General features: G+C 58.3%; 2 protein-coding genes across 4 annotated transcripts in view; both read left to right on the top strand.

The window, feature by feature from the left end:
* Positions 1–2,198, top strand: part of IQSEC2 (IQ motif and Sec7 domain ArfGEF 2) — a 36,822-nt gene extending 34,624 nt beyond the window's left edge. Inside the window, 1 exon segment of the mRNA XM_051968447.1 lies at positions 2–2,198. Coding sequence (XP_051824407.1) covers positions 2–657 — 656 coding nt within the window. The 3' untranslated portion in view covers positions 658–2,198.
* Positions 2,199–2,970: 772 nt separating this feature from the next.
* KDM5C (lysine demethylase 5C) lies at positions 2,971–17,834 on the top strand. 3 transcript variants are annotated; one of them, XM_051968451.1, is made up of 25 exons: positions 2,971–3,401; positions 5,704–5,781; positions 7,186–7,308; positions 7,437–7,607; positions 8,045–8,176; positions 8,356–8,479; positions 8,558–8,739; positions 9,123–9,281; positions 9,384–9,503; positions 9,602–9,760; positions 10,118–10,299; positions 10,657–10,819; positions 11,305–11,424; positions 11,501–11,695; positions 13,075–13,256; positions 13,568–13,692; positions 13,812–14,092; positions 14,196–14,554; positions 14,732–14,870; positions 14,989–15,168; positions 15,250–15,390; positions 15,553–16,158; positions 16,253–16,316; positions 16,392–16,591; positions 16,694–17,834. In XM_051968451.1, the coding sequence occupies exons 1-25, from the start codon at positions 3,252–3,254 to the stop codon at positions 17,075–17,077; spliced, it is 4,719 nt and encodes a 1,572-aa protein (XP_051824411.1). In that variant the 5' UTR covers positions 2,971–3,251; the 3' UTR covers positions 17,078–17,834. The 3 variants fall into 3 exon arrangements, with proteins under 3 accessions (XP_051824411.1, XP_051824410.1, XP_051824408.1); XM_051968450.1 differs by having other exon boundaries at positions 8,042–8,176; XM_051968448.1 differs by having other exon boundaries at positions 8,042–8,176; positions 8,356–8,739.
* Positions 17,835–22,505: the final 4,671 nt, after the last annotated feature.

The following is a 22,505-nucleotide window of genomic DNA, read 5'->3' as shown; positions in this document are numbered from 1 at the left end:
CCCCAGCCAGCCCCTCTCCCCCAGGTGGGCAACATCCCACCGCCACCTGCCTCGGCGCCACCCGTGGGGCCGCACCGTCACTTCCTCGGCGGGCACGGCCCTCAGCACTTTACGCTGGGCCGGGCTGGGGGCCGAGCCAAACGGGGAGCGGCCGGGGTAGCCTCCATGGGGGGTCGCTACCCGCTGCACCAACCCACTTCACCCCTGCCTCTGTACAGTCCGGCCCCGCACCACGGGCTGGTCCACCATGCTTACCCCCCGCCGGGTCCACCGCCACCTGGTGTCCACCACGTGGCCAGTGCATCCAAACAGGGCCCCAAGCACTTTATCTTTGGCGGGCACCCCCCGCCGATGATGTCCCGGTCAGCACCCGGAGGGCCCTATGGAGGTGGCGGGGGTGGGGGGGGCCACCCAGGGCCAGTGCACCCACCCCAGTCGCCGCTGTCGCCTCACTCGCCCGTGATACCACCCCACCCTTCATACCCACCGCTGCCTCCACCCTCACCCCATACCCCACTCACCCCACATTCACCTGCACCACCCACCTCTCCCCACCCACCGGCTCATAGCCACGGTCATGGCCACCCCCACAGTCACGGCCACGGTCCTGGGAACCCCAAGCCCAAGCCAGCCAGTAGGATCAGCACCGTCGTTTGAATCATAAGCGGAAGGTCAGCTCGCCACCTTCTGGGTTGGCCTTGGATCCTCCCGGGACACTCTCTGCCTGCCCTTCATTAAAAAAAAACAAAACAAAAAACAAAAAAAAGTCCGTGTACAGAGAACAGGAGAGATGTGGCCACCAAATGACCCCGTCCCCGGTCCTACTCCTAGGGGGACATGGGGCAAACCCCCGCTTCCCCTCCCTGGGCTTAATTCCCCTCTGTAAAATGAGGGGGTCACCTCCAGATTTCCAGTTATGATCTTGTCTCCCCCTCCACCCCATGAGGCTCAGTCTCTGCTATAAAACCAGAAACTTCACCTGGGTGGGTCTAAAGCAATCTGGCATCAGCCTAGGATCTTGACCTGGGGCCCACACTGCTCAGAGCTTTCCTCGGGGGCTCTGGATTCCCCTGAACTACCCAATCATTGAGCAGAAGATGTGGGAGCAGAGGGAAAGGAGGAAAGTCTTCAACATCACAGTCCCCGTGGCCCCCGAGGAGTCATGGGAGGGCTTGTAGAGAGACTCACCTAGAAGGGTGCCCCCCAGGAAGGTGGGCCGTGGAGGGGGGGCTCTTGCCAGGGCTTGACCCTGTTCTTCTTCTGCGGAGGTACTCCCCCTCCCACATGCTTGGCAAGAGGTAAGGGCTACAGGGTTGGAGCCGCTTGGGTCCCTTTCCCCTCCTGCCTTTGGGTCTGCCCTTTCCTTCTCAATCTGCCTCCTCTGATCTCAGGGGAATCTCCTTCCCACCCAGAGTAGAAATCCCAATTTAGCCTGATCCGGAAGGAACGCTGAATCCCAACGTTCCTCGTCCCCCTCCCCCCCCCCCCCCGCCCCAGCTCTTGACCCCTCTCCATCAGCCGATGCACTTTATAGGCCAGGGGGCAGGGGATAGGGAGAGAATAGAATTGTAGTTCTCTCCCCAAATGCTGGGATGGACAGGGACTCTCAGAGACCCCTCCCCCCCCCCCCCAGTGTGGGCTCCTGGGAGAGTAGAGCGTATGCGTGTGCGTGTTGGGGGTCATGCCGGTGGGTGGGGAGACAGCTGGAGCAAAGTCCAGGAGTCCAACAGACTGGGCCAGATTGGGCGGGACAGGCTCAGGTGGGACGGAGTTGGGCAGAAGGGGCTCCGGACACAGGCTCCCCCCCAAAGGAGCCTCCAGGAATACACCTGAGGAATGGGGATGAGACAGAAACGACTCAGATAGACTTGGTCCTGGCTGCCTCCTCCTTGTTTATTCTGAAGATGTTTTTGAAGCCAACCCCAGTGCCCCAGCCAGTCCTCTAGCCGCCTTCCTGCCCGCATGTCCTCGAAGTACTTGCCATTCTTTCCTGCCTACCCGGCCCCAGTTGCCTCCAGGGAGCGGACAAGGGGTGCAGTCCGGCTTGCACACAGCCGGGGCTGGCAGAGCGTTGGTCCAAAGCCTGAGGGAGGGGCCTCGCTGTCTCGGTTGGCCCTGGTCTGTTTTTCTTCTCTTTGTTGTACATAAGAATGTATATTTGATGTCTTATAAAAGCCCCCATCTTTGGCCTGTGCTCATCTTGCCTCCTGTGTGTTTCTTGGGCCTGGGTGGATTGGGACTGCCAGGGGGCTGCCTTCTCCCTGGGGGGGCTGGCCCAGAATCAGAGGCCTGGGCTGAGGCACAATCTGTCATTCTGCTTGTTGCCTGGCATTCATTCATCCGTTCATTTGTTCTTCATTCATTTTTCAGTCCAGATACTAAAAGCCTTCCCCAACTGGAGAGGAGACACTGAGAGGGGGGCCTCGAATCCCAGTTTCCCACTGCTGGGGCCAGGAAAGCAGGCTGGTGGCGACTGGGGGGGAGGGGAGGCGGGGCGGAGAGAGAGGAGGGAGGGAGGGAGAGAGAGAGACAGAGACAGGTAGCATCCTTCATCCAGGGGCTTCCTCCTTCCTTCCCTTCTAGCCAGTCAGCCTCCTTCACCCCGCCCCTTTCTTCGGGCCTCTTCCCGCTGCCCCCGCCCCTTTCTCCCGGCCGGGCCCCGCCTCCCCCAGCCCCAGCCCCAGCCCTCTCGCTTCCTGGCTCCTCCAGTGCGCCTGCGCAGCTCTGGCCTTTAAACGTGCACGGCCAGCGACAGGCTCAAGAAGATCCGGCTTTGTTTACCTTTTTTAGTACCTTTCCGCCACCTCGCCTCAGGGACTTTTTCCTCCCCGGGGCCGGGGCCGCCGGCAGGTTCACTGCCCCGCCCCCCCTACCCCCCCACCCCGCCACCAGGCTCCTTTGCCTCGAGATCCGCCGAGTCCCCGAGAGGGCCATTCGGCGCGGCCGGGGTCGGGAGCCGGATCGGCGGAAGGATTCTCAGTTACTCAGAACGGAACGGACCGACCCAAGATGGCGGCGGCGACGGCGGCGGCGTCAGCAGCGTCGTCGGCGACGGCGGCGGGGGCAGCGGCAGTAGTGGTCGGGACCAGGGGTGGTGCGGCGACAACGGCGGCGGCGGCGGCGGCGGCATCCCTGGGGCGCTCTGGGTAGCGCGCACGCACACACGTACGCGCGCGCGCCGGGTTTCGTCCTGGTTCGCGTCCGCATTGGCGGCGGCGGCGTCGGCGTCCGCGTCCTCCCCCGCGTCCGCCATGGAGGCCGGGCCCGACGACTTCGTGCCCCCTCCCGAGTGCCCCGTTTTCGAGCCGAGCTGGGCCGAGTTTCGGGACCCTCTGGGCTACATTGCCAAGATCCGGCCCATCGCCGAGAAGTCGGGCATCTGCAAGATCCGGCCGCCGCCGGTGAGAGGGGAGGCGGGTCCGGGCCGGCCGGCGGGCGGGTGCCGGGACTGGGCCGGAGGGAGGAAGGCCGGCGCATTCGCTCGCTAGGCCTCGACTTCGGGCCTCGAGCCTAGGCCTAGGCCGAGGCCGGGGCCGGGGCCGAAGCCCGAGGCCCTGGGAGTGTGCGCGTGCGCGCGCGTTGCCCCTCCTCGGGCCTGGCCGGACCGGGTGCGCGCACCCCCGGAGCCGGCGCCTGCGCGTGCGCCCCCCGGAACCGGCTTGTGGAGGGGGGAGAAGCGGGAGAAACCTCCTGAGTCCCGGTCCAGGAAGAGAGGTCGAGGCAGCGCCCTTCCCCGCTTGCCGCCTCCTCTCGCCTCTCTTTCTTTCTTCCCTGGGTACCGAAGGAGTTAGGACCCGACCCTGCGTCATGCTAGAAAGGCAGCTGGAGTCGGGGGGGGGGGGGGCGGGCCTGGGGAACTCTGCCCACCCTTTTCCACCTGCCGGGGCTGGGCCGATGAGCCCCTGTGGGGAGGGAGGGTGTCCTTCCCCTCCCTTCCCCCCGCCGCCCAAAGGCCTGATTTGGTCTGACTGTCGTTCCCCCCACCTCCCCAGGCAGGGTTTGGTTTGACTTTCTGTCGTCGTCGTCGTCCCCCTCCCCCCCAGGCCGGGTTTGGTCCGACTTTGTCGTTTCTCCTCCCCCCTCCCCCCCCCCCCCCCCCCCCCCCCCCCCCCGCTCCTGGCCGGGTTTGGTCCGACTTTGTCGTCGTCCCCACCCCACTCCAGGTCTGGTTTGATTTGACTTTTTCGTCCGCTCCCTCCACAAGCCGAGCTTGGTCAGACTTTGCGTCGTTTCCTCTCCCTCTTCATCCCCCCCCCCCCCCCCCCCCCCCGCCAGACATGGCGGCCCTTCCTTCCTCTCCCGGACACTTCCGTGGGCCATTAGGAAGAAGGGTGAGGTTCTATACCTGCCCGGCTGCACAGTGCACCTCCAGGCATTTGGCCCTCTTCTCTCTAAACACTAAATCTGCTCTAAACTTTGCTTATCCAGGCCCTGCACTAGGCTACCTTGTGGCAGGGCCTTTTCTGACCCCCACAGGGAGAGGGAGCCGCTGAAAACCGGAGGCTCTCGGTTTGTTTGCAGCAAGGCCCCAGCTTCAGGGAACTAGGCCTCTAGTCTTTTCCCAATACTCCGCTCATGTGTGGCAGAGCAGCCGTTGCTGGGCCCCAGAGCCCTTCCTCTGTGACATCTCCCCCACTCTGTCCCAGGCCTAACCTTAGGGCCTGAAGGGGGGAGGAAGCTAAAGTCTGGGCTGGCCCTGTTTCTCAGGTCTCTGCTGCTTTGCCGTTTCAAGCTCTTCTCCGGTAACTGTTTGTTGGTGCTGCTGAAGGGAATAAGCACATGGGCCCTTGATCCCTGGCCAGGGACGTCCTGGGCATAGCAGGCCTCATATTTGGCCCTGTTCCTAGTTGATTTAAGTCCAGACTCGGGTGTGCCAGAAGGTGGGGCTTGGAAGTAGGGAAGAGGAGGTACCTGTTACTCATCCTACTGGGGGAAAGTGTTCACCGGCTTTGTGAGGCAGTGGTAGCTGCTGAGCATGGGCATCGAATGCTGAACTACCAGCCCCACACTTGTTCAGAGGCAGGCGGAGACCACCAGCCATGTGTTTTCTCAGCTGGTACAGAAGATCAAGCTTTTTAGATCTCCTGATCTAAAGCTGTGATCTTCTGACCCTGGCAAGTGACACGGTGAGGTCTCCCAATCATTCCTCTGTAAAAATGAACAGGATGGGGGCCAACAGTCCTTAGTCCTGGGATCTCAGAAACACCCCAGAGGTGTGCTCTTGTATGTCTTGGCTGGTCCCCCAGTTTTAAGAAGGGCGGCATAGTGCAGAGAGGCAGGAGCCAGCCTCAGAAGCAAAAAGGCCCCCATTCAAGTCTCACCTCTAGTGTTGCCTGTGCAGTCATTGCACCAGATGGTGTCTCCGGCACTTTCGGAGCTTCTGTTTTGATTGGAATTTACGGAAGGGGCCTCCCGTCTGGTGAGGGGGAGTGGGAACAAAGTGATTGGGAGTGGGCCCAGGCCCTCCTCCTGCCCCCTCTCCCTAAAGGCCCTTTCTTGTCTATTATTCCTCCCTGCACTCACCCTTGGAGGTTTGCCCCCCCCCCCCCCCAGGCCCTTGGAGTGGACAGAGCCCCTCCCCCAACTTGCACTCAGAGTCCTTAGGTAGTTTCTTCAGCACAGGCTGAAGCCCGAGCTGGTTAGTCCCCAGAGCTGTCCTGTGGTGAGCCAACCCCAACTAACCCTGCCCTTGTTCTCCTCCAGGACTGGCAACCTCCCTTTGCTGTGGAAGTGGACAATTTCAGGTTCACCCCCCGGATCCAGAGGCTGAATGAATTGGAGGTAAAAGGGAGGGGGCGGGAGGTGGGGCAGGGCAGATAGACTGCCCAAAATGCCCAGGTGGGCCTGATGAGAGGAGGTTGCCTCACGTGCCGTCTCAGGCCCACCTGTTGGGGGAAGGAGGCGGTGGCAGCAGTTGTGTGGGCCTAACTCTAATCCACTAGGTTTCTGGCAAGGGCACCAGGTTGGGGGAGGTGGGGGGAGGAGAGGTGGCTCGTTTGTATGGAGGGCATCCCAGAAAACCCAGGATTCAAGGAGACAGCCCCAAGTGAGCCTCACGGGATCACAGATATTCCAGCCCTCCCTTAGCCTGAGAAGATGAAGTAACTCAGAGAGCGGGCCGATAGTTGGGGCCCTCCTGAGTCCCCAGTCCAGGCTCCCCAGATTGTCTGGAATCCCCTTCCTCTTTCAAATGGGGAATACCAAGACACCTAAGGTGCCTTTCCAGGTTTCACTCTTTAGGGCACCAGAGGAAGGAGCTTCCATCGTACCCCAGGACCTTCCCTAGATGCCTCAGGCTGACCAAGCTGTGCAGCTGTCTCCCTGCCCTCTCTGGCTGGGCCAGAGATATCTCAGGAGGGGAGAAGGGAGAACAGTCCCCTCACTGGGAACAACCAGGAACTTGTCTGTGGGCCTGAAACACTAAAAAAGAGGCAACTCTATTGCCTTCCCCCACCTTAGGTGGTTCTTAGTTTCTCTCTCTGACAATTGGGGAAAGGAGAGTCACTTCCTTGGTCTCCTTAGGCTGGAGTGAGGGTTGGGGAGAAGCTCCTTTTGTTTCTTGGCAAGGCCTAAATCAGGGGCCCCCGGGAGCTGTCGTGTTCCCCAGCTAACTTTGTTTATTTCTGAGGGTTGGGGACAGAGCAGCATTTCAGGAGAAAGCAGAGCCAACCCTAGAGAGCGGCTTCCTCTTTGGACCTCCCCGCTGTAGGGCCAATTTCCTTAGTTTTCCTGAGACTAGTAAGTCCGTGTGGCAGCATGCGGAGCTGTGGGCCTAGGGTCAGGAGACCTCAAATTCAAATGCACTTTGGGGCCCTGTGAGCTGTGTGACACTGGGGCTTCAGTTTCCTCTTGGGTAAAACAGAGATGGTCACCTACTTCCCAGGACTATTGGGAGGGTCACAGTACCTGAAATATGGCACCACATATGTAGTTGTTCTGCTCATCCTCACTGCCATCAGCATAACTGCTTTAAGAAGGGAGGATTGCTACCAGCCAGCCGGGAGGGGAGGCTGGGCAGCCCCACCACCTCCCTTGCAGTGGCTTCATCCCCCAGGATTCCTTGATTAGTGACTTCCTAGGGGGAGGCCACATTGTCAGGGAAATTAGGGTCAGTGGCCAGAAGGCACTGCCCGTGCCCCCTGAAGGTCAGGACAGGTGTGTCACATGTGACTAACTCCCTTCCAGGCCCAGACCAGGGTGAAGCTCAATTACTTGGACCAGATCGCCAAGTTCTGGGAGATCCAGGGTTCTTCCCTGAAGATCCCAAATGTGGAGCGGCGCATCTTGGACCTCTATAGCCTCAGCAAAGTAGGCCCCATTCCTTCTCGTGGACCTCTAGGCCCAAGGGGCTGGGGGTGTGTGGAAGGCAAGTGGGGGAGGGGATTTAGTCTCTCTGGGTGCCTGTAACTTCTCTCTTTTTGAACTTTCCCTTCCAGATTGTGGTTGAGGAGGGAGGCTATGAAGCCATCAGCAAAGACCGCCGGTGGGCCCGCGTGGCTCAGCGCCTCAACTACCCAGCGGGCAAGAACATTGGTTCCTTGCTGCGCTCTCACTACGAACGTATCGTTTACCCCTATGAGATGTACCAGTCTGGAGCTAATCTGGTGGTAAGGGAGAGGTAGGGGGAAGGAAAGAGACTGGAGCTGGGCTGGGCTCTTAAATGGTGGACTAGTGGGGAAATCACTACAGCTGGGTCCAGAGTTGCCCTCCCGGAACTGGTTTGGCCAGCTTCACACCCAGGCCCGGCCTCCCTCCTCCATTGTTGCCTGCTTGCACTGGGGTTCCCTGCTGGCTAAAATGCCTCAAAGTCAGCACTGTCATCGGGGCCTGGGACTGAGGTGATTGTGTGGGCTGGGCTCTGCATCAGATGTGTTGAGGGTGCTCACGTCAAGGGCAGAAACTATAAGGGAGGGCCTGGGAGGAGAGGTGGCTCCCCAGCCCCAGCTCAGATGAGGGGTGCGCTGCTGGCAGTTGCTGATGCTGACACCTGACCCTCTTCTCCCTATTCCCTCCTGGTCTGCCACCTCCCCCCTCCCCCCAGCAGTGTAACACACGTCCATTTGATAGTGAAGAGAAAGACAAGGAATACAAGCCCCACAGCATCCCCCTGCGACAGTCGGTACAGCCCTCCAAGTTTAACAGCTATGGGCGGCGAGCTAAGAGGCTGCAGCCTGATGTGAGTGCCATCCTTGCTGACCCCACCCCTGCTCCCTTCTCCAGCCCCGTGTGGGCTGCTATCTTGCCCCAAGGGCAGCTCCCCCAGGTCTTGGCTCAAGATCTGCTGGTTCTCCTTTCCCCCTCCCCGCCTCTCACGTGTACACCTCTCTCTGCTTTCCCTTCATCCCACTCTCTTAGCCGGAACCTACTGAAGAGGACATTGAGAAGAACCCAGAGCTGAAGAAGCTTCAGATCTATGGCGCCGGCCCCAAGATGATGGGCCTGGGCCTCATGGCCAAGGATAAGAGTCTTCGGAAGAAGGGTGAGGTGGCTTGTGGGCACCCATGGGGCTCCGGGAGCCTGCTGCTCCCAAGGCCTGCTGACTCACTGTCCTCCCCAGATAAGGAAGGCCCTGAGTGCCCTCCCACAGTGGTGGTAAAGGAGGAGGTGAGCACCGAGCCGAAGCTGGAGCCTGCCTCCCCTAAAGCCTTTGCAGATGGCAAAGAGGAGCTGAGCCACAGCCCTGAACCCTGCACCAAAATGACCATGCGGCTGAGGAGGAGTCACAGCAATGCCCAGTTTGTAAGGAATACTTCCTCCTCCCTAGCCCTTGGGTCAGGAGAAGGATCGGGGTTTGGAGGGAGGGGGACTGAGCCCGGCAAGGCAGGGGCCTGGGTTCTGGGGGTGGCAGCTCCTCTCATCAGCCAGGCACCTTGGGAGCTTGCTCTCTCCATCCTGGCGGATCTCGTATCTGCTGAGAGGAGCCAGACCCACTGAGTGAAAGGGGGCATGAGGCCGGGGCTTGGGTCCGGTGTGGGCTCAGGAGAGGCAGAATGATCTGTGGGGAGTAAGGTGAGATTGCTAGCCATGCCTTCAGAGCGAGGGAATTGTGGCCTTGGTGGGCAGGTGGGGCCAGGTGGCACGGTAACATGAACCTCACCCCACCCCACCCCCATTGTGGCCAGGTCGAGTCCTATGTGTGTCGGATGTGTAGCCGAGGTGACGAGGACGACAAACTGCTGTTGTGCGATGGCTGTGATGACAATTACCACATCTTTTGCCTCCTGCCACCCCTTCCCGAGATCCCCAAGGGTATCTGGCGCTGCCCCAAGTGTGTCATGGCGGTAAGGTGCTTGCTACAGGAGGCAGAAGGTTGGGAGGCCACGCCAATGTCTGGCGGCCCGGTCGCCCAGCCTTGAAGCCTGTGGCCTTGCTTTGCTTTGCAGGAATGTAAACGCCCTCCAGAGGCCTTTGGTTTCGAGCAGGCCACACGAGAATACACACTGCAAAGCTTCGGGGAGATGGCCGACTCCTTCAAGGCCGACTACTTCAACATGCCCGTGCACGTATGTGCCTCGGCCTGGGCGGGTGACGGGCAGAGGCTGGGAAGGCCACAGTTGTCCGGGTGGGCCGAGACCAGGGCTTTTCTCCCTTGTACCCCCAGATGGTGCCCACTGAATTAGTGGAGAAGGAATTCTGGCGCCTCGTGAACAGCATCGAGGAAGATGTGACTGTGGAATATGGGGCTGATATCCACTCCAAGGAGTTTGGCAGCGGCTTCCCCATCAGTGATAGCACGAGGCACCTGTCCCCTGAGGAGGAGGTGTGGGCTGAGCTGGGCTGGGCTGGGATTGGGGGGGAGGGGATCCCCCGCGTGGTTGCTGTTACTTCCTGGCCGGGCCCAGTTGGCCTTTGCCCCCTTTCAGGTGGGGGGCATTTACTTCCAAGTGTTCCAGGTGTTTATTGGTGCTGCCAGACTAAGAGGTTGGTCTTTCTGGCTGGGATTACTCCATGGGAGTCGGGGAGTCTCCTGGGGGCACGTACCCCGGCACAAGCCTGAAAACCCAGGGGTGGCATGCCATCTGTGATGCCAAATCACTCAGAGCTCGGAGGGTTGGGAAGGCAGGGAGACCGGCCCGGAGGCCTACAGGGAACTTGGGCCATATCTGCCCTTCTCCAGGAGTACGCGGCCAGTGGTTGGAACCTGAACGTCATGCCCGTTCTGGAGCAGTCGGTCCTGTGCCACATCAATGCTGACATCTCTGGCATGAAGGTACCCTGGCTCTACGTAGGCATGGTTTTCTCAGCCTTCTGTTGGCACATTGAGGACCACTGGAGCTACTCCATTAACTACCTCCACTGGTGAGCAGGCAGGCACCCAGCAGGGGGCATCCCCTTGTCTCTCTCCCCATCTGTCCTCCCTCTTGTCTGTGTCCTTCTGTCTTTCTGTGTGTCACCCATCTGTCTGTTCTCCTTCTATGTCCCCCCTCTGTCTTTCTGTGTGTCTCCTGTCTATCCTTCTGTCCTCCTTGTCTGTGTCCCTGTCGGTCTTCCTCTCCTTCCCCTATCTGTCCATCTGTATGTCTTCCCTCAATCTGTCTGTGTCCCCCTGTCTGTGTCCCATGTCTGTCCTCTTGTCTGTGTCGCCCCCATATGTCCTCCCTCTGTGTGTCCCTGAGTGCGTGCTCTGTCCTTAACTGCTTTGTACCCTGTGGGCAGGGGAGAACCTAAGACGTGGTACGGTGTCCCGTCCTTCGCAGCTGAGCACCTGGAGGAGGTGATGAAAAAACTCACACCAGAACTGTTCGACAGCCAGCCTGATCTCCTCCATCAGCTGGTCACGCTCATGAACCCCAACACGCTCATGGCCCACGGTGTGCCGGTCAGTGCCCCGGCCCTACGGGGGTTGTCTTGCCCCTCCTTCCTCCCCTTTCTGGGCAAGCTAGGCAGGACAGCACACCGATGGCTTCCGCTTTGCCCAGAGTCCTGCTCTCCCCTCCAATCTCCATCCAGAATCACTGCTTTTTTTTCCCTCCCCCGTGGGGTCCTTTGAGCCCAGCCACTTCTGCCACTTCCCAGGAGCAGTCTTCCCCTTTCTCCGTGGCCTCTCTCCCTTGAGCATCTTGGAATAACCTTTGTAGGTAAACCCCCACTCTTGCCAGTCCCCAGTTTGCCCTGAACCCAAGAGAAACCTCGACCTTCTGTAATGCCTCTTCTGCCTGGGTCCGTCCAAACCCAGATGTCTCCAGCTCAGTCCCTCTGTGGTCATTTTAGCCTGCTCGGTCCTCCCGCTCTGGGGACAGAGAAGGCAGTTCCATGGGGCTGGGGACCCGGCCCGTCCAATCTGACCTGTCCCCTTGCCCTCAGGTTGTCCGCACCAACCAGTGCGCGGGAGAATTCGTCATCACCTTTCCCCGAGCCTACCATAGCGGCTTTAACCAGGGCTACAACTTTGCCGAGGCCGTCAACTTCTGCACCGCTGACTGGGTAAGCTGGGGCCTGGGCTGCTCAGGGAAGGGTTGGGCGCTCATGCCGGGCATGACTCACCCTCGCCTGTCTGCAGCTGCCCGCAGGGCGTCAGTGTATAGAGCACTATCGCCGGCTCCGGCGCTACTGCGTCTTCTCCCACGAAGAACTCATTTGCAAGATGGCGGCCTGTCCTGAGAAGCTAGATTTGAACTTGGCTGCGGCGGTGCATAAGGAAATGTTTATCATGGTACAGGAGGAGCGGCGACTGCGAAAGGCCTTGCTTGAGAAGGTGATGTCTAGGGGGGCAGGGGTTGCTGTAGGGGTTCTCTAAAGCCCAGGGCCTGAGGAGACCTGGAGAATTCCTGGGAGTTGGGGGTGAACTTGGCGGGCATGCTGGAGGCAGCTGTGTGCTGAGTGCCAGGAGAAGGAAGGAGGGGCCCCGGACCCTGGTGGGATTCCATTCCCTCAACCCCTAGAGAAGTCCTGGCACAGAGCCACGCCGTGGGTTGTGGTGGCAGAGCTTGGTTCCAAGGCTGGCATGGAGCAGGGAAAGGAGGAGTGGCAGGAAATCCAAGTTTGTGGGGTTCAGGAGTGGGTCTGGCTGTAGGGACAAAGGCTGTCCCTGGTATTGGGGGTTGGAGTCGGGATCAGCTCAGAGGAGGGAGGGGAGGGAGCCCTGTGGGCTGCAAGCCTGGAACCCAGCTGCACAGAAGGGAGACGGACATCTTGGGCGAGAGGGCCCTTGCCTGACTTTGGGGTGGAGATGGTGTGTAGAAATGAGCAGACCCATACCTGGGACGCTTTGACCCAATGCCAGCAGCAGGAGGTAAGGGCATCTTGTGGGCTGGTCTCTTGGAAATGCTCCTGTGTTTCTTCTGGGGCACCCACCCACCAGAGCCCTCAAGAAAATGGGGAAGGGTTAGTGGGAGGGCCGAAGGGACCGATTCCTATTACTGCAGTCAGGCTCCTCCTTTTACAAATGGGAATGAAGTGACTCCGGCCTGACTGCTTCATGGGGAGAATTGGCAACCCTGCTGGCCAGCCGGCCCTTCCCCTTGCCCCCTGTCCTCTACCCCTTTCAAGAACACTGCCATCATTTACCATGCCAGCTTTCGACTTGGCTCCTGTGCCCAGTCTCTCCACTGACTCATCTGCTCCTTTGCCCACGCCCCCCCTGCCATGGCACAGAATGTTGCCCTCCCCGGGGGAGGGCTTGGGGTTCTCCATCGTCAGCAGCAGTCATTGGCCTGTGAGTCTTGGTGAACACAGCAGCACGAGGGTCCTCCCGGAAGGGCACAGCAGTTCCTTTCCTCCTCCTGGTGTAGCTCAGAATGCAGATGGCAAGGTTGACGGGATCCTCCTCCGCTAAGCAGAATGTGCTCACCTTTGGTCGAGCACCTTTAGGGCCCGGCGGTGGTTGGTGCTACCCGTGCCCGAGGGTGCATCTTTGCTGGGCATGGTGGGCCCCGGGGTGCTGACAAGCACGATTTGGCAGGCCTCGACAGCCAGGCCTCCCGGAGCTCCGATCCCCACTTGTAGCCTTAGTTTGGTGGGCTGCTGGCGCGCCCTCTTGGGTCCTGAGTCCTCCTGAAGGTGGGCCTTGAGCAGCTTCCCCCGCATGTGAGTCCTAGGACCGGGTGGCTATAACCCTTCCCCACGCATGCACAGGGCATCACGGAGGCGGAGCGTGAGGCCTTTGAGCTGCTCCCCGATGACGAGCGCCAGTGTGCCAAGTGCAAGACCACCTGCTTCCTGTCTGCGTTAGCTTGTTATGACTGTCCCGATGGGCTGGTCTGCCTCTCCCACATCGATGACCTCTGCAGGTGTCCTACCAGCAAGCAATATCTAAGGTGAGCGGGCGCCAGCCATGGAGGCACAGGAGGACCTGAGCGGGGGGGCCTTGGGCACAGAACACTTGCCCTCTGCCTGCCTCAGTTTCCCCAGTGGTAAGCTGCCTCACAGAGTTGTTGCGAGGATTCGAGGAAATCTCCTGGAGAGGCCTCGACAGACCTCAAAGGGCTGCGGGCACGTGTGCCTGCTGAGCTCAGGGCTGGACTGATGCAGGCCTTGGGCAGAAGGGAGGACCCTGGGGAAGGAGGAGGGGATTCCCAGCAACGGAGCGAGGCCAGGGGGTCAGCTGTGGCCACATGCTTCCCCTCAGGTACCGCTACACGCTGGATGAGTTGCCCGCCATGCTGCACAAGCTGAAGGTGCGAGCCGAGTCCTTCGATACCTGGGCTAGCCACGTGCGAACAGCCCTGGAGGTGGAAGATGGGCGGAAGCGCAGTAAGTTGGGGGCAGCTGGGGGCAAGGGGGCATCTGCGGGGATACTCCTCCGCTAAGCAGAATGTGCTCGCCTTTGGTCGAAGGCCTACTGGAAGCTCACAGGCTGGCACTCTCTCCAGGCCTGGAGGAGCTCAGGGCTCTAGAGTCCGAGGCCCGGGAGCGCCGCTTCCCCCACAGTGAGCTCCTGCAGCGGCTGAAGGATTGCCTGCGCCAGGCTGAGGCCTGCATCTCTCGGACCCTGAGACTGGTCAGCAGCCAGGAGTCAGGGGGTGTGGAGCCCAGTGGGGAACGCCGGGCCCCCAGGGTCACACCCCCCCAGTTGACCCTGGAGGAGCTCCGGGACTTCATCGAGGAGATGAGCAGCCTGCCTTGTGCCATGCACCAGATTGGGGAGGTCAAGGTGAGAAGGGAGGCCTCCTGGCTGGGCCTGAAGATGGGGGAAAGGGTGCGGTGCGCCAGGCTGAGGGATCAGCCGCTTCCTTCTCCCCCCTCCCGGAACACAGGGCATCCTGGAGCAGGTCGAGACTTTCCAGGCCCAGGCTCAGGCCGCCCTGGCCTCTCTGCCAGCCACCCTGAGCCACCTGCCGGGCCTGCTGGAACAGGCTCATCGCCTGGGCGTTGAGGTGCCTGAAGCTGAGCAGCTGAAGCTGCAGGTGCAGCAGGCCCACTGGCTGGATGAGGTGAAGAGGGCCCTGGCGCCCCCAGCCCAGCGCGGCACCCTGGCAGTCATGCGGGGGCTATTGGCGTCGGGGGCCGACGTGGCGCCCAGCCCTGCCGTGGACAAAGCCCGGGCCGAACTACAGGAGTTGCTTGCCATTGCGGAGCGCTGGGAGGAGAAGGCCCATCTCTGTCTGGAGGCCAGGTGCTTCCTTGCCCCTCTGCCTCCCTCTGTGCCATTCACCCCTACTGAGTGCTGGGAGGAGGTGCCTGTCATTCCAAAAGCCCGGGGCTCCCTGTGGCACCCCCTGGCTTCTGGGCATCTCTTGGTTTCCAGCTCAGAGGCTTGCTGCCTCCATGACTCTCCTTCTTTCTCCACCAGGCAAAAGCACCCTCCTGCCACCCTGGAGGCCATTATCCGAGAGGCTGAAAATCTCCCTGTACAGCTGCCCAACATCCTGGCCCTCAAGGAGGCCCTGGGCAAGGCCCGGGCCTGGATTGCGGATGTGGATGAGATCCAGGTGAGCCGGGGTGCCTCCCAGTCCCTTGCTGCTTCTGGGACGCTTCCAGAGGAGGCGGGAAGTCAGGTGCGCTTTGACCCTGGGGGCCGAGAGGGCCGACAAGAAGTCTGTCTTTCAGAACGGCGATCACTACCCGTGTCTGGATGACCTGGAGGGCCTGGTGGCCGTGGGCCGGGACCTGCCCGTGGGCCTGGAGGAACTGAGGCAGCTGGAGCTGCAGGTGCTGACGGCTCACTCCTGGCGGGAGAAAGCTTCCAAGACTTTCCTCAAAAAGAACTCGTGCTACACTCTGCTCGAGGTGAGGCCGGCCCCATTCTCTTGGCTTCTGGCCCACCAGCCTATGGGGCCTCACTTTGTCTTTGCCCTCACCCCTGCCCAGGTGCTGTGTCCGTGTGCGGATGCTGGCTCTGAAAGCATGAAGAGGGACCGGTGGAAGCGCGAGAAGGAGCTGGGCTTCTACAGATCAGACACTGAACTCTTGGGGCTCTCTGCCCAGGACCTCAGAGACCCGGGCTCTGTGGTGAGGCGAGGGGAGGGGGGGGGGGCAGGGCACTGTGCCCAGTCTCTGGCTTATCCCAGGGCCATAACCCCAGGAGAGAGGGCAAGAAGGAAGGGTGGGGGGCAAACAGGAAGCTGGCTTTGATCTTCTGATGCACCATCTGTGATTTTCTCTCCGGCCCAGATTCTGGCCTTCAAGGAGGGTGAGCAGAAAGAGAAGGAGGGCATCTTACATCTGCGCCGTGCCAATGCGGCCAAGCCCTGCCCGGCGACCCTCAAACTCCCCGGGCCCCCTTCCCCCGAGGCCCCGTCCTGCGTGTGTGGGCAGGCACCAGTGGGTGAGGGAGCCCTGCAGTGTGACCTGTGCAGGGACTGGTTCCACGGCTGCTGTGTGTCAGCTCCACGCCTCAGTGGCCTCCGGCCCCCAAGTCCCGCGCCCCCAGTGCCCCTGGCCTGGTGGGAGTGGGACACAAAGTTCCTCTGCCCACTCTGCATGCGCTCCCGCCGCCCTCGCCTGGAAACCATCTTGGCCCTTCTCGTGGCCCTGCAGAAGCTGCCCGTTCGCCTGCCTGAGGGGGAGGCCCTGCAGTGCCTGACTGAGCGGGCCATTGGCTGGCAGGGCAGGGCCCGGCGGGCCCTGGCGTCCAGGGATGTGTCGGCGCTGCTGGCTCGCCTGGCGGAGCTCCGGCAGCGGCTGCATAGGTCCCCGGCCGCCCCTCGCCCCCAACCCAGCGGCCTGGCCCCAGCCCCCCTCAGGGAGAGTAGAGGTGATGAGGGCAATGAGCTTCAGGTGAGCCCCCCCCTAGGGTAACCCCTGGGATGGGAGGGGGCGTGAGAAAGGGCCTCAGTTGCCTCCCATTCCCTTCATTCTGTGTTGGCCTCAGGTGACTTTGGAGAATGGAGATGGCGTGAAGAACCCCGAGAAAAGTGGTGTGGGGGCCAGTGCAGGTAGGAGCCTGAGGGCGGGGGTGGCTGGGGGGAGCATGGGGGAGAGCCGACCCGCGGCCTCACCCGTCCCCGCAGACTTGGAGCTGCTGTCCTCGCTGCTGCCCCGGCTGGAAGGCCCCGTGCTCGAGCTGCCCGAGGCGGCGCGTGCCCCCCTGGAGGAGCTGATGATGGAGGGTGACCTGCTGGAGGTGACCCTGGACGAGAACCACAGCATTTGGCAGCTGCTGCAGGCAGGCCGCCCCCCCGACCTGCCCCGGCTGCGCACGCTGATAGAGGTGAGGGTTGCGGGGCCCTGGGGGGGGGGGGAGACAGGGGTCTCCAGGGCCCGCCCCAGGCCACCAAGCCACCCCCCCCCCCCCCACTTATTCCCTCCTCAGCTGGAGAAGGCCGAGAGGCAAGGGCCTCGGGGACGCAGCCGTGCTCCGGAGAAGCGGCGGCGGCGGAGGGGGGAGCGTGCAGGCGGGGAGTGTGTGGATGTGACCAGGGAGGAGCTGGAGCCAAAGAGGGCCCGGGGCCCGGTGACCACCGAGGCAGAGGAGATGCTGGAGGAGGAAGAGGAGGAGGAAGGGGAGGCCGAGGGGCCCAGAGCCGGGGATGAGGACCTTCCCCCCGGCCGTGGCACGTGGGGTTCCAGCCCTCCCCTGAGCCAGAGCAGGCCTGAAGTGAGGCCGGGGAGCCAGGGGGGTGGGGCTTCCACCTGCCCCTCTACCGGCGGCCCCCCGCCCGCCTCCCCCTGTCATTCAGAACAACAGCAGTTGTGACAGTTCAGAGCCGGACACGCGCCCAGTCCTGTGTCCCCACATCCCCAGCTGGTCCACCCCTGCCTCGGGAGGGGGAGCGAACGGGATACCGCCGCTGGGGGCTGTCAGCCACGCCCGCCTGAGGGTGGCCTTTAGGGGTCTCGGTCCTCTCTCCTCTCCCTGGAGGGGGCCTCCTACCAGCATTCATTCCCTTGGCCGGCCAGGCCCGTGGTCTGCCTGCTCCCGTCTTCCTCTGGCCCCGGCCAGCACCATTCCAGGGGTGGGGGGGCGGGGCAGAGAGGAGAAGGGCAGAGGGCCACGGGGCTGGCTCGGGGCACGGGGCTTTTGCCCCCCCCCAACCTCGCAGCTGGGCTTCCACTCGCCCCACGCTCCCTGCCCTTGTCCCCTTCCTCTCCACTCCCCACCCAGGGGCGAGGAGGAGAGAATGATGGTCAGCCACCTCTCGGGGTTTTCTTTTTGATGATTAAACTTGGGGGGGGTTTGGAAGAAAGCTTCTCTGGTGCTGCTCCTGTAGGCCCCATCAGCCTGCCCCCCGCCCCCCATGGCCCCCCCCTCCCCGTTGCCCCAGGATGGCGTCGGATGGGGGAAGGGGAAAAGCGCCGCCGGGAGGAAGGAGCCAAGGAACTGCCCCCCTCCCCCCCCACCAAACAAAGCAAACCAACCAACAGGAAACACGTCTTTCCCGAAGTTGCCTCTTTTAATTTTATTTTATTATTTTCCTCTTGTTAGAAATAAAACTTAGCAATGGTTTTTGGAAGGCCGACTCCGCCCTGGCCATTGCTTCTCTGGCCCTGGGGGTGGGGCTGGGAGTTGGGAATGGAAAAGCCGGAGGTTCCCTCCCCCTCCCCTCCTCAGCCGACTTGGGCCTCAGTCCTGGCTCCAGCCTCCATCTTCCTTGTATCAGATGGGCTCCATTCTTAAGCTGCCCGTGAGCAAGGGGGAAGAGATTGGATCGGGGGACCCCAGCCCCCCTTGCCCACTAACACCTGTTGGAGCCCCACTCTGACAACATCTGGAGCAGTAGGACCTCTCTGCTGGAAAAGGGACCAGCCGGGAGGAGAGATCGGCCCTGGAGGCAAGGAGTCACCTGTGCCGATGCTGATACCCTTGGACCGAATGGGGTGGAAAGGCGGCTGGCTGGCCCTTTGGCTTTTGCCCCTCAAGTCTTTCCCACCCTTGACCAAAGTCACCCAAAGCAGCCAGGCCCGATCCAGAGGGTCAAGGCAGGGGGGGTGCACCAGGAAAGTACTCGTGAGGCCTTTCTCTTGTCTCCTCCCCCATCTTGGACCTCCGGCAGAACCAGGAGGTCACACTTAGATGTGGCAGAATCAGGCCAAGGTGGTGAGGGAGAGAGCTCTGGGGTTCTAAAGGGAGGGTCAGGGCCGGGACCTACCAGGTACTGAAGGCTGCTTTAGAGATGGGGGTGGACATCTGGCAGCTCCACATCTGTGGGAGTGGGCTCCATCTTCCACTTCCCAGAGAGTGTGAATGTAGCCCATAGGAGTGGGGCAAGGGGGCAGGAGGACCCGGAGCACCAGGGAAGTGGCAAGGGAAAGCTGGAAGGACCTGACCCGTGGCCCAGCCTCCCACCTCCCTGGTTCTTTCCTTAATGAAATCCTCTCTGCCCTTTCAGGCACAAGACTTAATGAACCCACCCGTTCTGTTTGATGAACCAAGACTTTGATGATGGAAGCCGATTGGCTGAGCTGAGCTAGCTTCCCCAGCAGTGGGAGGCAGGAGCGGCACTTACCCGGCTCTGTCACCAAATGTGTGCTGAGCACAGGGCCCGTCCTGGGCCATGTGCTAAGCACTAGGGCCACAGAGACAAAAGCCTGCCCCTCCCTCCCAAGGCACGCGGTCTGTTGCTGACAGATTTGCCAAGCAGGCTGTGGGCAGGGTGAATAGGAAATAGGGTCCTGAGACGGGTGCTCAAAGAATGAGACACAGCGGGCAAAACCTGGCAGGGACAGCGTGCGTTTTAGCTGGGACTCAGAGGAGGTCTGAGAGCTCAGTCATTGCAGCAGAGCGTCCCTAGCCTGGGGCCCAGGCTCACTCACTGGGTAGAAGAGGACCTGCTTGGGGGGGAGGGGAGGAGGGTAGAGAGCCGTGACAGGATCCTAACTAGGCTTTAGGGAAATCACTTCTGTGGCTGAATGGATGCCCTCCCTCCCCGGCAGGGCATCAATACTGGTGTGAGGTGAGAGGGGGGCCTACATCAGGATGGTAGCACCATCAGGGAAGGGGAAAGGACAGATAGATGTGAAAATCATCGCCGTGTCAGTGACAAATGAATGATGGGAGTTGACAGGGTCACCGATAAAGGAGTATAGAAGAGGGGAAGAGTAGAGGGCCCAGGACAGAACCCAGGGGGATCTGGAGGAGTCTCCAGCAAAGAAGCCAGAGGTGAGAAGGAGAACCGGGAAAGTGTCCTGAAACCTAGAGAACAGAGTACCCAGGATGACAGAGTGACCTGCGAGATCCGGGCCCACAGAGAGGCAGGGAGAAGGAATCCTTGGCCACATTGGAGAGAACGGTGGCAGCTAGGTGATGAAAATACAGGCTGCATGGGGAGGGCTTAAGATAGTGAGGAAGTGGAAGGCTGGAAAAAGCAGATGAGAGCTTGATCTCTTCCCATTGAAGGCCAGCCACTGAATTAAAAGAGGAAATAGCAAAGCTGTACTAGGAGGGGGCTTTGACTTTCCCCTCCCAGAGTTCCAGAAAATTAACGGTAACAGAAAGAAGGAAGTTAACAGATAAATAGAATTTTAGAAGAGTTCAATGTGCTAGATGGCTGGAAAAAAGCAAATGGGAACAGAAAGGCGCATACTTGTTTTTTCCTCACCTTTACCCAGCTCCTTCACGAAAAACAGACCTCATATTTGGGCAGAAAAACCTGATAAATGCAGAAATATTCATTGCACCCTTTTCAAGCCGTAATACAATTTGAAAAGACATTCCACAAAGGGCTATGGAATCCTAGGAGAGTCTTGAGTAATCTGAAAGAACGCATTGGTCTAAGAACAAACCGTAGAAACAATTTCATTAGAAAGAATGACATCACGAAACTTGGGGGATGCAGCATTAAGGGGAAAATATATCACTAGTATGGCCACAGAGGAGAGAAAGAGCAGGTCAATTGGCATAAAACTTTTTTTAAAAAGAACAAATTAAAAATCCCCAACTGGAAGTCAAACCAAATTGGAAATCCTGAAAAATCAAAGGAGAGCTTAATAAAAGTAAGAAAAGCCCTGAACTAATCAATAAAATTAGGAACTTTTGGGGGAGTGGGGAAGAAGCAATAAAAAAGATAAACCATTGATTAATTTAAAAAAGGAAAAGCAAATGGCCAATATCAAAAATGAAGAGAGGTTCCCATCTGTGACCATGGGCGAGTCACTTAACCCCAATTGCCTCAACAAAAAAAAGAAAAAAATGAACAGGGTGAATGCAGTACCAATAACCTGAACTTAAGGTAATGATTAGGAGTAATTTTGCCAAAGCGGATGCCAGTGAAAGTGACCATTTCTGCCAAATATTAACTGCCAGGATTTACAGAAGAATCTTCGAAAAGGAAATAGAAGTCATCAATGAGCTCCCTCAGAAAACATCTCCAAGACCACATAAATTCATAAGTGAATACTATCAAACATTTAAGGAATAATAAATCCTAAATCAACAAGTAGTCCTACCACATGCCTTTGAGGACACAAATATGGTTTCGATATTTAAACCGGGGGGAGCAAAAACGAAACTAGAGACCAGTTTCCTTAATATTGACACAAAAGTTTTAAATGAAGTACTAGTGCAAAGCAACTAAAGTATGAAATCCCTATATGACATTTATACTAGCCACGCAAGTCTGGTTCAATATCAGGGAAACTTGGCCCAACTGATCGTGTCAATAACAAAATGGAAATCATACAATTTTCTCAATCGCTGCAGAAAAACCCTTTGAGGAACCGCAGCACTCATTCCTATTAAAAACGCTAGAGAACATAGGAATAAACGGAGCTTTCCTTCAGACGACGAGTAGTATCTAAAACCATCGGCAAGTGTTCTCTGGAATGGGGATGAGCTACAAACCTGGATAAGATAGTGAAGCAAAGATATCCATTATCGCCACTATTGCTCAATATTCTACGAGAAATGCTCACCAGAGAACAGGATGAGAAAAAGACACCAAAGGAATAAAAGCAGGAAACGTGGAAACAAAACACCCTTTGCAGATGTCATGTCGGTATTTTTGGAGGAGCAACTCCCCAAAAGTTATTGAAACCATGAACAACTTTGGCAAAGTTGCGGGATATAAAATAAACACAAGTCATCAGCATTTCTGTATATTACTAACAAAATCCGGGAGAGAGAGAGAGCGATCCTATTTAAAGTAACTGTAGACAACAGAACATATTGGGAAGGTAACCTTTACAATCATATAAAGATGATTCCAAAAACACGTCCACACAAATACAAATTAGAGAAGTTTTAATTGCTCAAGCATAGGTTGAACCAATAGAATCAAAAGTGCCAATTCTACCTGTTAATGTACTTAAACTACCAAAGATTTCTTTTATACAGCTAGGGAAAAAATAACAATTCATCTAGGACGGCGATGGGAAATCTTTTTTCTGCCAAGGGCTGTTTGGATATCTACCACATCATTCACAGGTCATACAAAATTATCAACTATTGCAGAACTTGAGCAGTGAGGATTTGTTGTAGTAAGGTTTCAGATGTCATTGGCAGTTACCTCAGCGAACGATTTCAGTGGCCTAGTGTGGCCAGATGTTCCCCACCCCTAATCTAAAAGAACAAGAGGTCAAGAATATCAGGAGAATTGATGAAAAAAGAAAAAAAAATGTAGAGGAAGGTAGCCGAGCCGTACCGGATCTCCAACCGGATTAAAAAGTGGTCATCGTTACAATAATCTAGAACTGGCTAAGAGACAGCCTTGTGGATCAGTGGGATAGATAAGGTACACAGTCGTAAATGACCATAGTAATCTTGTATTCGATAAACCCCAAGATCCAAGCTTTGGAGATAAGAAAAATCCACGTTTGACAAAAGTTGCTAAAGGAACCGGAAAACGCTTTGGAAGAAACTCCATATCGACAAACGTCTCACTTTGTATACCGAGATAAAGTCAAAATGGATACGAGATTTAGACATCAAGGGAATAGAATTAGGGGAGCATGAGCTGTTGTATCTGTCGGATCTCTGGATTAGGAGTTTATGACCAAATGAGAGAAAGAGAGGTTTGCAGGAAGTAAAATGGATCATTTTGATTTCACAAAATTAAAAAGCTTTTTCGCAAACAAAACAGAATTAGAAAGAGCACAGGAAACGGGGAAATAAAAATAAAATATTTGACGGCAAGTTTCTCAGAGAAAGTCTTCATTTCTCAGTTATGCAGGAAAACTAAATGAAATCT

Source organism: Antechinus flavipes, chromosome X, assembly GCF_016432865.1.
Source record: "Antechinus flavipes isolate AdamAnt ecotype Samford, QLD, Australia chromosome X, AdamAnt_v2, whole genome shotgun sequence".
Taxonomy (NCBI): Eukaryota; Metazoa; Chordata; class Mammalia; order Dasyuromorphia; family Dasyuridae; genus Antechinus; species Antechinus flavipes.
Note: the sequence above shows the minus strand (reverse complement) of the source record. Positions and strands in the feature narration are given on the sequence as shown.

Bases quoted from the DNA above. Each gene is read 5' to 3' on its own strand.
- KDM5C (XM_051968448.1), top strand. From the start codon at position 3,252: ATGGAGGCCGGGCCCGACGACTTCGTGCCCCCTCCCGAGTGCCCCGTT. The intron at 9,504-9,601 runs GTATGTGCCTCG...TTGTACCCCCAG, and splicing joins ACTTCAACATGCCCGTGCAC to ATGGTGCCCACTGAATTAGT. The intron at 13,693-13,811 runs GTAAGTTGGGGG...CACTCTCTCCAG, and splicing joins GGAAGATGGGCGGAAGCGCA to GCCTGGAGGAGCTCAGGGCT.